Below are 13,700 nucleotides of genomic sequence, written 5' to 3'. Positions count from 1 at the left end.
ATTAGTTGATTAATCTAATTTTAACATCTCTAAAGTGGTACTGAATTGATAACATGACTGCTTTACAGACTGGAAAGTCTGGCCCTGTACCTTAAGTACAGAAACTTTGAATGACATGGCTATATTTTATGATTTAAGTAACAGTAGCCTCTTCTCTCCAATTCCCCTTTCTACCAAACTGAGCTATGAAGTGAATGTGAAGGGATATTCTTCTATTAAATAAAAATGTTATGTACTGAAAGAATTTCTTTTAAATTGCCTTTGATTATGCAGTAGAAGGTGAAATCATGAATTCTGCAGTCTTTTCAGTTATGTGTTTGTTACTCTGCCTTTACTAGACAGTTGTTCTGAAGCAGGTGGAAAAAGCGAGTACTCTACCACACCTATATTTTATAGTTCCACACTATAAAATATTTTGCTGCTTCCTTGATCAAGCAGTTTGGATTGTGTCTCTGTCAAGAGCCTGCTCAGCAACCAAACCCAGATTCCAGGTGCAGTATTCCACAATCATTCTGTAATCATAGAAACAGAATGTTCCTCCTCTTATTCCTCCATTGCCAACAGTTTCTGGGTGGGTGAATGTCAGTAGCTGGAGTTATTTTTAAAGGCAAGAGGTGAGGCTTGTCGTGCAAAGCTGGAAAGAGGGCGTTTGTTTGCAGAGCAGAACTGACATCAAAGTGTAGATTACTGCTTACTGGCTAGTCACTTGCCTTATATCAGGCAATCTTTAACGTGTGTGTCAGTCAAAGATCACAAACTAGCCCACGCAAGTGTATGAAGTATTACTAGTATTTATCTGGAAGATTGCTTTTTTTTATTATTGTCATGAGCTGGACTTTGAAACTTAGGCGTTCATACTAATCTACTTGCAGTAGCTGCTCATAGCTGCTTAACTAAGCAATAGCTTTCCACTTCTTTTCACAGGATAATATAAATGTTTTTCTGAAAGCTTGTGAAAATATTGGATTGAAAGAAGCTCAGCTTTTTCATCCTGGGGATCTTCAGGATTTATCCAGTCGAGTTACTGTCAAGTAAGTGTGTTTTGTTTTTTGTTTTTTACCTAATCTTTTTAATTTTAGCTAATATGTTTTACAGTCAGAGTTTTTAAAAATGATTCACCAGAAAATTCTTGCTAGAAAAAAATAGAAACAGAGCAGTTCTGAAATTGTGTAGCTGAAAAGGTTCTTAGCTTGGTTAAAATTGATAGTGCATATTTTTCATATAAGGAACCTTATTTTGTAATATAAATGGTATAATTAGTATTTTATACCAACCAGTATTCTGGCTTGTTAATTTGAGTATTTAAAGATGTGAAGTAGAAAGTGTTCTGTTACAGTTTAATTTTAGAATAAATAAACTCTGTTGATGAATCACTGTAGTAACCAGAAGGTGATAAAATTATGTGGTGTTGTGTTTATATGTTTATATCAGTAGTTAAAAAGATTTCAAATTACTTAGACTAGTAATTTGCTGTGGTGTATTTGTATGAGTATTCTTTAAAGCACAACACTTCTCTCAAACGTTTGTTACTAAATGTCACACTCCAGAGTGGGGTGAGAGAAACATGAACAAAGTACAATGTATTTAAACAATTACCTGTTGGATTGCACTTGGACTGCTTGTTATACTTCTAGATGACAATATTTTCCCATCAAATAGACATGTTGGTTCTTGCAGTATAACTCATGCTTTCCTTAATTTTAGGATTCATGTTTTTTTCATTTGAATGGGAGTTGTTATTAACTTGAGTGAGAACAAGATAGAGCTTTAATAAGCTGCCAGAACTTGATAGTTAACAAGTATTATTGAGGTAAATATGGCATTCACCAAATCTTTCCTTGGGCTATTTAGCTTGTAGTGCTTGGTGCTTTTGTTCTCATGATGTGCAACCTGCTTGTACATTGTTGAGTAGCAGTAAGGGGAAAGGGACAATGGGTGGAGTCTGATATTGACTGGTTTACAGGATACTTACTAAATATATATTTCCTTCAAATTTAGTAGAATTGTTAGAGTTGGCAGGGACACTTTTTTATTTTTGAAAAGGTGACGAGGAAAAAAAAATGTGAAACAACTCAGCTTTTTTAGCTGTGAAGATGCTTGAGTGGGAATATGGTGAACTGTTCTTCCGCCACTTGAAAATGAAACTTAATTCAGGATTAATCTCTTATACTTTATGATAACTAAGATATTTCTAAACTATTTGAGGATTTATTTGTTTTAAAATGTAGGCATTCTTTTTTACTCACTTTATGGAGCAACAGGAACTAAGATGTTTGTGAACTCTGCCTTTTAATTTTTCACAAGTCTCCACATCCCTGTTTTAGATTAGCTTGATGTTAAAATATAGCTGAGTAATTTAAAATGTTGTGTGATTAGTCAGTATTTAGCCAAGTATATTTTGACAATCTGAAATCTGAGGGAGGTCCGATAGTTAAATTTAGCAAACTGTTGTGGAAGGTATGTTGTCCAACTTGTTTGAGTTCTAACTACAGGTCACAAAAGTAGCAGGTATGCCTACCTGGTAATGGTTGGCAATTAAATGAAATAAGATTTATTTATCTCTTTTATGTACTTAATGGAACCTATTAGTATCTGTAGTATCCAAGCATCTCACTCTTTGATGCATTGATTCTCAAACACCCAGTGTGATAGTATGAGTATCCCCCTTTCGTATATGGGGAACTGAGGCACAGAGTGGATATCTTATTCAAAGTCTTTCAGAAAATCTTTTTTTTTTTTTTAACAACAAAATTAGTTGCAACTGGACCTCTCACATAGTGAATGCCAGTGAAAATGAATTGGGGTCTGAGGCCAAAATAGGGAAAGAACAAGTTAAAAATTACTTCACAATTTAGATGTCTTCAAGTCACTGGGCCTGATGAAATATATCCTGGAACTCTGAAGGAGCTCACTGAACAGGGTGTGAGCCATTAGTGGTTTTCTTCAAAAACTCATGGAAGACAGATTCCAGAGTCCTGTAATAAAGCAAATATGGTGCCCAGCTATAAAAAGGGCAAATTCCTGGAAGATAAGGTGATAAGTAATAATCAGCATAGTTTATCAAGAAAAAAATGTCAAACTAATCTAATACTTTCTATGACAGAGTATTAATTCTTGTGGATGGGGGAGTTGTAAATATGATATATGTTGACTTTAGTAAGGCTTTTGAGGATGTCTAGCACAGGCCTTCACAATTCGGAAAGCGGCGAGGGCCGAATTACTCCAAAGAAAACAGCTGCAGGCCGCAAGTAGGGATGCTCTCCCAAAAAATACCGAACATGCGGACAAAAAAAAATGTCTCCACTTGGCCCCCTGGCATTTGTCTCTCCTGCACCTTGCCCCTTGGTGCCTTCCCCTTTCTCCTGACCTGCCTTCCCTCAGCACAAGCCCCTTCCCCCTCCCCTAACTGGCTTCTGCCTTCCAATTTACGTGGCTGCCGGAGCCTTTTTAAATTGATCGATCGCTGGCTGTGACGTCACGACGCCACGTCACGGCAGCGTCCTGGCATCTTCCGGTGTCCTGCCTTCTGGCTTACACCCCACCTCCTCATGCCAGTGCTGCATGCAGGCAGCCCAGCAGCGAGAATCGCCACACTTCCCCCTTCCCGGCCGGTGGATCGGATGGGGCTGCGCTGCCTGTAGTCGGCATGGGCCTCACAGTGATCCTCTGCGGGCCGCATGCAGCCCTCGGGCCATATGTTGTGCAGGCCTGGTCTAGCATAACCCTCTCGTAAGCAAAGTAAAGAAATACAAATCTAGATTGAGCTACTATAAAGTGGATTCGTATAATTCTCTCTGGGAACAGTTTTCCAACCAGTTGAGTGGTTCACTGTCAAGCTCAAAGGGTGAATCAAGTTGGATACTACAAGGATTGGTCCTGGGTCCATTTCTATTTAATATCTTCATGACTGATTTAGATAATGGCAAAGAGAATACACCTATAAAAGACTTCTCTTGATACCAACTGGGGAGGGATTGCAAGTGCTTTGGAGGAAAGGATTAAAATTGAGAAAAATCTGGATAAAGTGTAGAAATTGTCTTTAGTAAATAGCATGAAACTGAATAAGGAGAAATGTAAAGTAGTCCATTCATGGAGGAACAATCAGTTGCACACACAGAAAATGGAAAATGACAGACAAGGAAGGACATTAGGAAAATCTTCCTAACTGTCCAGGTGGTTAGTTGCTGAATGTCTGGTATTAGAGATTTTTAAGAACAGGTTAGAAAAACATCTGTCAGGAGTAGGTTAGTTTTTATTTAGTTCTGCCATTAGTGCAGGGGACTGTAACCGCTCTAGGTCCCCTCCAGTCCCATGATTCTATGAATTTAGCCCAGATCTCCAAAGTCCCAAGCTAGTTCTCTAACCACTGGATTATCCTTCCTTTTAATTGGCTTTGAGAACTTTTCATTCAACAGCGCTGGTTTGTTTAGTAGTTCCTGCACAAAGGAAAGTGGGATCAAATCTGGATGTGTCATTACTAAAGTAAAATAGTATCTTATTCTCAACCATACAAGGCCTCATTTGTTCAATAAGAAAAGTAGGTTTAATTTTTGATCATTTTTATGATTGATATATATATATATATATACACATAAAGAGAGCTTGACATGCTATGCAAGTTTTTCAATATAAGAACGTAAGAATGGCCATTCTGGGTCAGACCAAAGGTCCATCTAGCCCAGTATCCTGTTTGCCAACAGTGGCCAATACCAGATGCCCCAGAGGGAGGAATCCTAACAGGTAATCCTCATGTGATCCCTCCCCTGTCACCCACCTCCAGAGAAACAGAGGCTAGTTATACCATTCCTATCCATCCCGGCTAATAGCCATTGATGGAGCTAACCTCTGTTAATATATCTAGTTCTTTTTTGAACCCTGTTAAAGTTCTAGCCTTAACCACATCCTCTGGCAAGGAGTTCCACAGATTGACTGTGCGCTGAGTGAAGAAACACTTCCTTTTATTCGTCTGTTAATTTCATTTGGTGACCCCTAATTCTTTTATTGTGGGAATAAGTAAATATCTTTTTTCCTTATTTACTTTTTTCATATCCATCATGATTTTATAGACCTCTATCATATCCCCCCCTTACTCTCTTCTTTTCTTAGCTGAAAAGTCCCAGTCTGTTCAATCTCTCTTCATATGGGACATGTTCCAAACCCCAATCATTTTTGTTCCCTTTTCTGAATCTTTTCCAATGCCATATCTTTTTTGAGATGAGGCAGCCACATCTGTATGCAGTATTCAAGATGTGGGCATCCCATGGTTTTATATGGAGGCAATAAGGTATTTTCTGTCTTATTTTCTCTCCCTGTTTTTTATGACCCCTAATATTCTATTTTTATTTATTTTTTTATTTATTTATTTTTACTGCTGCTACACACTGAGTGGAATGTCTTCAGAGAACTATTCACAATGACTCCAAGATCTTTCTCTTGAGTAGTTGTAGACAAATTAGTCCCCATCATACTGTGTATATATAGTTGGGATTATTTCCATTTTGCTATGTTGTTTTAATTTGCTTCAATACACGATCAACTTTCTGTATAACCTTTATCATATGATTGCTTCTTAATTTGACTAAAATGCTCAGACATTTAAATGTGACCATGTTGTAAAGCAGTAAATTGAATATTCTGGCAAATTTTGGCATGCTTAAAACTTAAATTAGGAAAGAATGACTGAGTTGTAATTTCCTGCCAAACTGGAAGAGCTTTACACTAGGATAACTCTTCATCCAAAAGTCAATCAAATGTCACATGATCACCCTGGAGGCAAGGCAGTCTCTTGCAGAAAGTTCCCAGCAAACATAATAAGGCTCTCAGCACATTAAGAGTAATTGCTTAAAAAAAAAAAAAAAAAAAAAGACTCTCTGGTCTTTAAAAAATAAAATATTAGAAATATACACAAGTGATGGGTTTCTGACATATGCAGGTGGAATTATACACAGTGTATATAATGGCCTCAAATTGGTATATTGCATCATGTTAGGAATTTTGATGCTGTTTCTCATAAACATATAAGATGAGCTTGTACCAAATACGGTATGCATTATTCCTTCTTTGCAGTGTTTTTGTATAAAGCTAACACGCTTTTTGTTGTCAAAGACAAAGATTTTGTTGAGCAGTAGAATCTCAAACATGGAGACATCAGAGGTCTGGATTTATCCATCAATTGGATACCAAGTTAAACCAGAAGTAATCAATCAGGCAGCAGCACAGACAAAAACAGAACAAAATGGCTAGTAGTGTATGGCATCTGGGCTTGCCGGGAGTTGGGGTGGCAGCTTCAGCGTTGGGGAAGGGAGGAATCAGGGCTCTGGGTGTTGGGAGGGAGACTTGGGGCTTCTGACCCTCAGTAGCACCAGGGCTCAGGACTTTAGACCTGAAGGCCTCAGGCTTTGATCGGCTTGACTTCACTTCTGGCTTCTACCCCATGGCGCTCTCCAGGGCTTGGTGCTTCAACCTCATGGCTTCATTCCCAGCTTCAGCCCTGCGGCAGGCACTGGGATTTGGGGTTCTAGGTATAACAAGAATGCCAGGTTCAGTCCCAGCACTTCTCCTGTAGCTGAAGCCCTGAGACCAGTCCTCCTGCAGTTGCAACCAGGAGCAGACCCCTAGCGCCCCCTGCAGGGTAGAATCTGGGAATGGTGCTCCGGGCCTGATGCTGGGAGCCTCAGTGCTCCACCCATGTCTAAAACACTAAGCCTGGCATCCCAAAGGCCAGAAGCCCTGATGACACCCCCTCCTTACCCAGAGCCCTGAAATTCCCTCCCATCCTCTCATAGCTGAAGCCCATAATCTTTTGTTCAGCATTAAGAACATAGTTCCCTGTAAAGTGTGCAAATGAGCCACCAATGAGGAAGAAATTAAGACCCTCCCTCCTCATTAGTGCAGATAGAGGAGCCAGGCAGCCTAATTAGCTACTGCCTCCTGATTCCTGACCTTGGAGATGGAGAATGTAGAAAAAGGTTAACTGGTGGACTAGGTAGGAGGCAGGGGCGGGGGAGTCAGCAGGGGAGTTGACTCTCAGTCCAACTCGCTTGGGCAGCTCCAGCTGCTGCCAATGTGCCTGTAGAAGTTGCACTCCCTCCTGCTCCTCAGCCAGCCTCAACAGCTGGGCTGTAGTCAGTGAGTGTGACTTGAAATAGAAACAGTACCTCTCTTCCACTATCCCTCCTATGCAGCCCCATGTGCTGGGCTTGTTTGGAATAAAAGCCAGTGGCAGCTCCCTGTCCCCTATGCCCCTTCTCCTTCCAGCAACTCAATGTGCTGTGCTGCTTTGAATTAAATTGGGGGTAACTCCTGTCCCCTCTATCCCCATTCTCAGGCAGCTGTCCCAGCTGCTGGGCTAATTTGAGTAAAAAGTGGCACCTTCCTGCCCCCTCTATCCCCTTCTCCTTCCACCCAGGCAACTCCAGCTGCTTGGCTGCTGTTCAGAGTACAAGACAGGAAGCACCCATAAAATAGAGGAAGTAATTCAGGTCTGAGAACAGGACTGAGCTAACTTGGTGCTAATGGTGAATCACACCTGCTTTGAATGGCAAAGAAAATCCTGTTTCTTGGGTAATAAGGAGAAACTATGTTCAGAAATCTGACTAAAAGGTTATGAACTTTAGCTATGGGAGGTTGTGGCTACAGCTGTGGAAGATGGGAGGGAATAGAAGTGAGCCCATTTAATAACATCTAGCCAGTAGTTGAAAACTACTTAAAATATCTATCCCAACAGCCCAACCCAATGCTTGCCAGCTCAGGTCCCAGTGCCTTCAACTCAACTTTCCTGACAATGATAAGAGCAGCACACACCTTTTTAATAAGATATCAAATGGCTACTGAACATTTTGAATTTTTTTCTTTTCATTTAAATGGTTATGTAATGTAAAATCAAGTCATGCACTTGATTAATTATCCCTTGTTTTAGTATTCATCTTCATAACATTTAAAAATATGTATCTTATATCTAGGATTTTTGTTAGTAACTGCCAGGCACCATTGTGGCACACACGTGCACATGATCTTAACATTGGTGCACATGATAAAACTCACTCCAATGATGGATGGAAAAACTTAGAGGAAATGCTGGAGAACTTCCGTTTCTGAGGTGTCCATGACTCTGAGGTTCTGTTGTACACTGGTCCCTTCTATTTTTGTTCAAAGCCTCCTAAATTCCTCAGGCAAATTTTATTTTCTCTTTCATCTGAGGCTAACTGACCACATTTAAGTCAGCTGCAATTGAGTGTACAGAATAATATTAGTGTATGCCTACAGAATGGTGCATTTAAACATCTGAGTAGTGTCTGTTTTGTAAGTGCACTACTGTTAGAGATTTGGTTCTAAACACAAAGGTGTCTTCATTTGCAGCATTTGCAGATGAGACTGCAGGTCCTAAATTAATCTTTGGCCTCATTTCAGGACCCACAATCAATGTCTAACTGTAGTTCACATACTGAATTTGACCAGTGACTCGATAGTTATAGTATGTGTCTTAAATAATTACTCAAATACATTAGAGCCGTTGTTGTAAACTCATCAGGGCAGGAACTTTCTCCCTGTGTTTGTGTGTGAGGGATAGTACTTAGCACATTGGTGGTGAATCACAAATTAATACTCTGTAATGGTACATAGAACAATACTTAATTTCCATTATGCCACAAAAATAGCTTCAAAAGAAAGAGAAGTTTGCTTCCCACACAACTGGTATCATTAACTACTTAAGGGGGACTGAAATTTACTCTGGGGTGGATTAAAGGCAGCATGGCTCTGGAGGTAGGATCTTATTTTGATAGAAGCCATACCAAACAAATGGATGATCAGAAATAAGGTTGCAGCTGTGCCACTGAGACTATCTGGTGTTGCCTGATCTAAGATTACATTTAATTTCTAATTACCCATCTTTAGGGTTGACAGTTTCTTTGTCCCAGGATCAGGCCCAGTATTCAATTATTCTATGACTGGGAACTCTGATGTGCACGGTTGCAACACTCACACTCTTGTGTATTTACAAATATAGTTTATTAATACGATTAGCACAGTCACAAACACCCCAATTTCATAAGATAGGGAACGTACATCCATATTTCCATACCATATACGTACATCATTCCTTCTAGAACAATCTGGCCCTTCCAAGAACTACATCTTCTCTTCCCTATCCCCTCTAGACTTGTGCCCCACTTTTATACTAGCTGACACTGACATGTTTGACACATATTTAGTAGGGGATGTTTCTAATGTTGAAGTGCCCTTTTCCTATAGGTCAGTGTATCATTGCTCTCAAATTATCATATACATCAATTCGTTACCATGAGCCTTTGTGTCATCTGTCACATCTTGTGTCCTGATTACTAAAGTCAGCCTGAACCAGTTATTTTGGGACTTTTATATAATGGTGTCTCTCCCGAGTTTGAGGGTATTTTTCCTACTGTCCTATGTGTGTGAAAGGTCCCAGAACTAAGTTCTCCTTTTTAGTCCCAGGAAACCATAAATAAGCTATGATCTGTATCTGGGTGAGACCATGTCTCAACCATGGAAATCTGCAAACCTTAGCTTCTGCTGATCTTGCAAACGGCCTGTTACAGCCTTAAGCAGATTTCTTGCATTACAACTTTTAACTACAGGCAGTCCCCGGATTACGTACAAGATAGGGACTGTAGGTTTGTTCTTAAGTTGAATTTGTATGTAAGTCGGAACTGGTACATATTGTAGGGGAAACTCTAGCCAAACATTTCTCCAGAGCTCAGTTTTATTCTCCCACATCTCACTTCCCTCAGTCCTTTATTCTCAAGCTGAGGTGTCTGCTGAGAAAAGCCGCTCCACGTCTCCCTGGTCTGCTGGGGGGCAGGAGGGTGCTAGCTTCGTGTCTCCCTGGTCTGCTGGGGGGAAGCAGCTAGTGCGGGGTTGCCTTACCCCGTTTGTAAGTAGGGATCCGATGTAAGTCGGATCTATGTAACCCGGGGACTGCCTGTATTACCTCTATGCTAAATCTACCCATTAATTTATTTATTAATTAATCCAAATCCACACAACCATATTATTAGCATGATAGGCAAGTAACTTGATAGGTTACACTGGTAAACACAGGCAAAAAAAGTCTACAGTTTTAACTAGATTGTGTTCATTGAGCCCCATGTCAAAATGCTTGCTTGAATGTGCAGTGATCACTGTAGAGTTGTTGTTTTTGGTATGTTTTCAATACAGTGCCTTTAAGTTAGTTGACTTTGTTAGTTGACACTTCTGTAAAGGAAGTGGGAGTCTTAGTGTTCTCACAGTTGATGATATTGGTATTTGTAATGTGAAATTTCTGCTGTAAATATTAGCTATATCTGCAATACTACTAAAAAGAACTCTTCGGTTTCCAGTGTTTTTTTTAATTCTCTTTGATAACTAGTCTGTGCCTTATACACAGTTGCTTAACATTTTGCCAAAGATGCAAATTTAGTAAACTTTTTCACATACATACAAATCCTGGTATTTGTGTATATAGAAAATTGCAAATGTCTTCATATCATAGCAGTTGAGAGACTAGAAGAGCTCTAGTGTGACATGGGAAATATTGTCATGAATGATTTTGTGCCCAGGAAGAAGGGAAGAGTGCTTAGTTGTCTGATATTTATGGCTCAGTTTTTCTGAAAATCTCTAGACCTTATTGGCTGTTGGTATAGTATAACAATGTGTCGTGTCTAAAATAAATGATCGAGATGGTACTATACTTCATGCATACCCCCGAAGAGTTGTATGTGTTCCTTCTTTTTTCATAATTGGTTATTTGATTAAGTAAATATGTATCTGTTCATTCTATTCAGTGTGTGTAATGTATTGCCACATTTTCTTTTACCCTAAATATTTTTATTATATTTGCAGCTAAATGAGATGGCATTCTGCATGGCAGCAACTTCTCAATTGTTGGAGGTTATCTTTCTAATTCATGTGATTTTTTTTTTATTATGTCAATTTGAGTATAACTTGAGCTCAGTGACTTTCATTTAGCAGCACAGTTAGTATTAAAAAATGTTGAGCACTTCCTACCAAGTTATTTTTTTAAAAATGTTGAGCACTTCCACCCAGTTGTTCCTAGCTGTTGCAGGATTCTTACAAAAATAGTTCAATAGCTTTAAGATGACCAAAATTATCCCAGTGACCTGTCAAACTTCAGTTGTTCTTACTGGAAATTCTGATATTGAGCTTCCCAGTTATTCAGTTGATATCCTTGGTAAAGAATAGAAATTGTCTGTCTCAAGTGGATAAATGTCTCTATTAGAGTAAAATGCAGATCTACTAGTGCATCACTAAAATAAACGAAGAGCTTTTATGGGCAACACAAAATAAACGTGTGTGTGTGTGTGTGTGTGTGTGTGTGTGTGTGAAATAGTTTAGATTCTGTAAAATTTATCTTAAGCTCAAAAATATTGTAAGAGGTAATATTCAACTTGACTGTCCAACTTCTAGCCTTCTGTAAGGACTGAATTAAATAGGTAATTAAGTATTTCACTAGCTTACTTAAAATAAGGGATATATAGGCTTCCTTTGAAAGCAGAAGTTGAGTCTAATACTGAGCAGAGTAAGTTAACTAGGCTTCATGCTACTTAATGGTCAGATCAGCACTTTCAGCTGTCATTAAATTATATTGGTGGTGAGATTCCACAGCATGTAAGGGGTTCTGGCCTTAAATTAGCATCTTAACCTCAGTGGAGTTCTGAGTCATCTGCCTCATTCACTGTCCATCCTCTGAATGAAGCAGAATGAAAAATATGACATTACTGAAAATTAGCTTATCCACACACACATGGGCTAAATTGGGGTGGGAAACCAGAGCAGTTTGACACCCACAAATATTGAAAGGATGGAGAGATCTGAAAAATTGACAAAATGTGGATTGTAAATGGATGAGGGAGTAATTTAAATACTTTTGTGAGGTTTATGGTACCACCAGTCAACTCACATGTAATTAGATAGCTTTGGTTGAGTAACTTCCAACTAAGTGACATAGAAGAGGAAAAGATTAAGAAGGATAAATTCTTGCAAGAAGGAATTTATATTTTCAAACTAGGATTGAAAGCATGTTGCCTTTTTTTTAACCTCTCCTGAGATGACTTTTTAGATAACATCACTATTACTAATTGGCTTTTATAGTGTTTTTTCATATCTGAAGTCAATGGAAGTTAAGCAACTAACCTGCTTGGGCTGTTTTGTGAATACCACTAGATGTTTATTTGCATTTTTAGGCATCTAAATACATTTGTGAATTTAGTCTTCAGTCTCCTACTATTGGGCAAACAAATGTTGTTTATAACATACAATGAGAGATGGGGGAGGGAAATCCAGTTGGAAGAATGGAAACTAATACCCGAAGATGCAATAATGGCAGTTGTAGTCTTTTGGTGGCAGTAACTTATTTCCTAAAAACTAGGGCTGTCTAGTAATTTTTTTAATGAATTGTAAGAGTTAACTGCAATTAATTGATAACCCTAATAAAAAATATTGTGTGCCTCAGGGAGTTAGTATGTTGAGAGATTCCCTTGAAGGTAATTTAGACTATATAGTTTCTTGGAATACATGCCAGATTATATATAAATGCTAGATACAAACTCAGTATCAGATTATTTCTAACTGTAAATTCCCTAAATCTCTGAACTACATGGTTGTATCTTCCGTAGACAAGCCCCATGCAACATGGAGAACTGACTCTCTTAATTCTATGGGGAGCTAGATTTTCTATTGCTTGCTTTTGGAAGAACAGAGAGTAGAAGAGGAGTGAAGATGCATTACTTTCTGTACCTTTCCAATCTGCAGAATTGGCAGTGAGCAAACTCCTATGCTAGAGGGCTGTAGCATTGGCTAGCTAAACTAAATGTCTTCCATTTGCAACAGGTTATTTTCTGCTTCTAGTAATTGGTTCATACTTTTTTTTACTTAAGATTTTAAATACTTTTGAAGTCTAAATTCTAGCAGATGTTTCTTGTAATTTTTGAGGCATATAACAGTCACTAAGCTGACAGCAATGCTTCTAGTACTGTCTGAAATAATCAGTATTCCAAGAATAGTATACAAATTATTTTATGTTGCACAAACTGAAGAGGATGGAATGTTCTGTTCCCACTGCCATTTTGCTGGTATCCTATCACGGGAGTGCTCCCCAAATGATTCCTCCCCCAACCAACATTCTGTCAGTGAAGGTTGCCAAGTAGATAGAAACATATTAAAGAACCTAAAGGGGCCCACTTGTCACTGTTTGAAGAAAGGGCAGAGATTGTTGTAAGCACAAGACTAGAGAACTTATAACAGGTGCTGGAGATAGAATCAACATGCAGTAGTAGTGCCACTTGATTCCTGTAAAAATGGGTAGGATCTCTGGTATTCATTCAGAATTGTAGTATTAGTAATAAAGCAGCTAAGGGTGATATGTTTACTAACTTTCTATGAGTAATATGGGTGATATTTCTTCTTTCATTTTCCTGTCCTCCTAGAAAAGCTCTGGCAAATATACAAAGTTCCAGTCATATTTACTGGAGCCCAGTGAATAAGGCAAGACTGATGACAGAAGTGCATATACTTAATTCTAGGCAAATCTGAGGTATTAGTGTATCCATTTTAATTCTGCATCCATGTCTAAGGGTACATCTACAGGGAGTTACGCCGAAATAACATTATGCACTGTCGGTGCGGTCTACGTTATGTGCTGAAATTTGAAATAATGGGCTTCTTTC

The 13,700-nt window shown here is 38.8% G+C and overlaps 1 protein-coding gene across 17 annotated transcripts in view; it reads left to right on the top strand.

Annotated features, from left to right (window-relative positions):
* The window catches only part of LMO7 (LIM domain 7), a 176,377-nt gene that overhangs the window by 77,656 nt on the left and 85,021 nt on the right, over positions 1-13,700 (top strand). For all 17 annotated transcript variants that reach the window (XM_075918868.1, XM_075918867.1, XM_075918869.1 and 14 more), the window contains one exon: positions 925-1,031. In XM_075918868.1, the coding sequence (XP_075774983.1) occupies positions 925-1,031 (107 nt within the window). Of the gene's footprint in view, positions 1-924; positions 1,032-13,700 lie in introns of those variants that run through there.

The sequence above is a fragment of the Pelodiscus sinensis genome, chromosome 1, assembly GCF_049634645.1.
Source record: "Pelodiscus sinensis isolate JC-2024 chromosome 1, ASM4963464v1, whole genome shotgun sequence".
NCBI lineage: Eukaryota > Metazoa > Chordata > Testudines > Trionychidae > Pelodiscus > Pelodiscus sinensis.
Note: the sequence above shows the minus strand (reverse complement) of the source record. Positions and strands in the feature narration are given on the sequence as shown.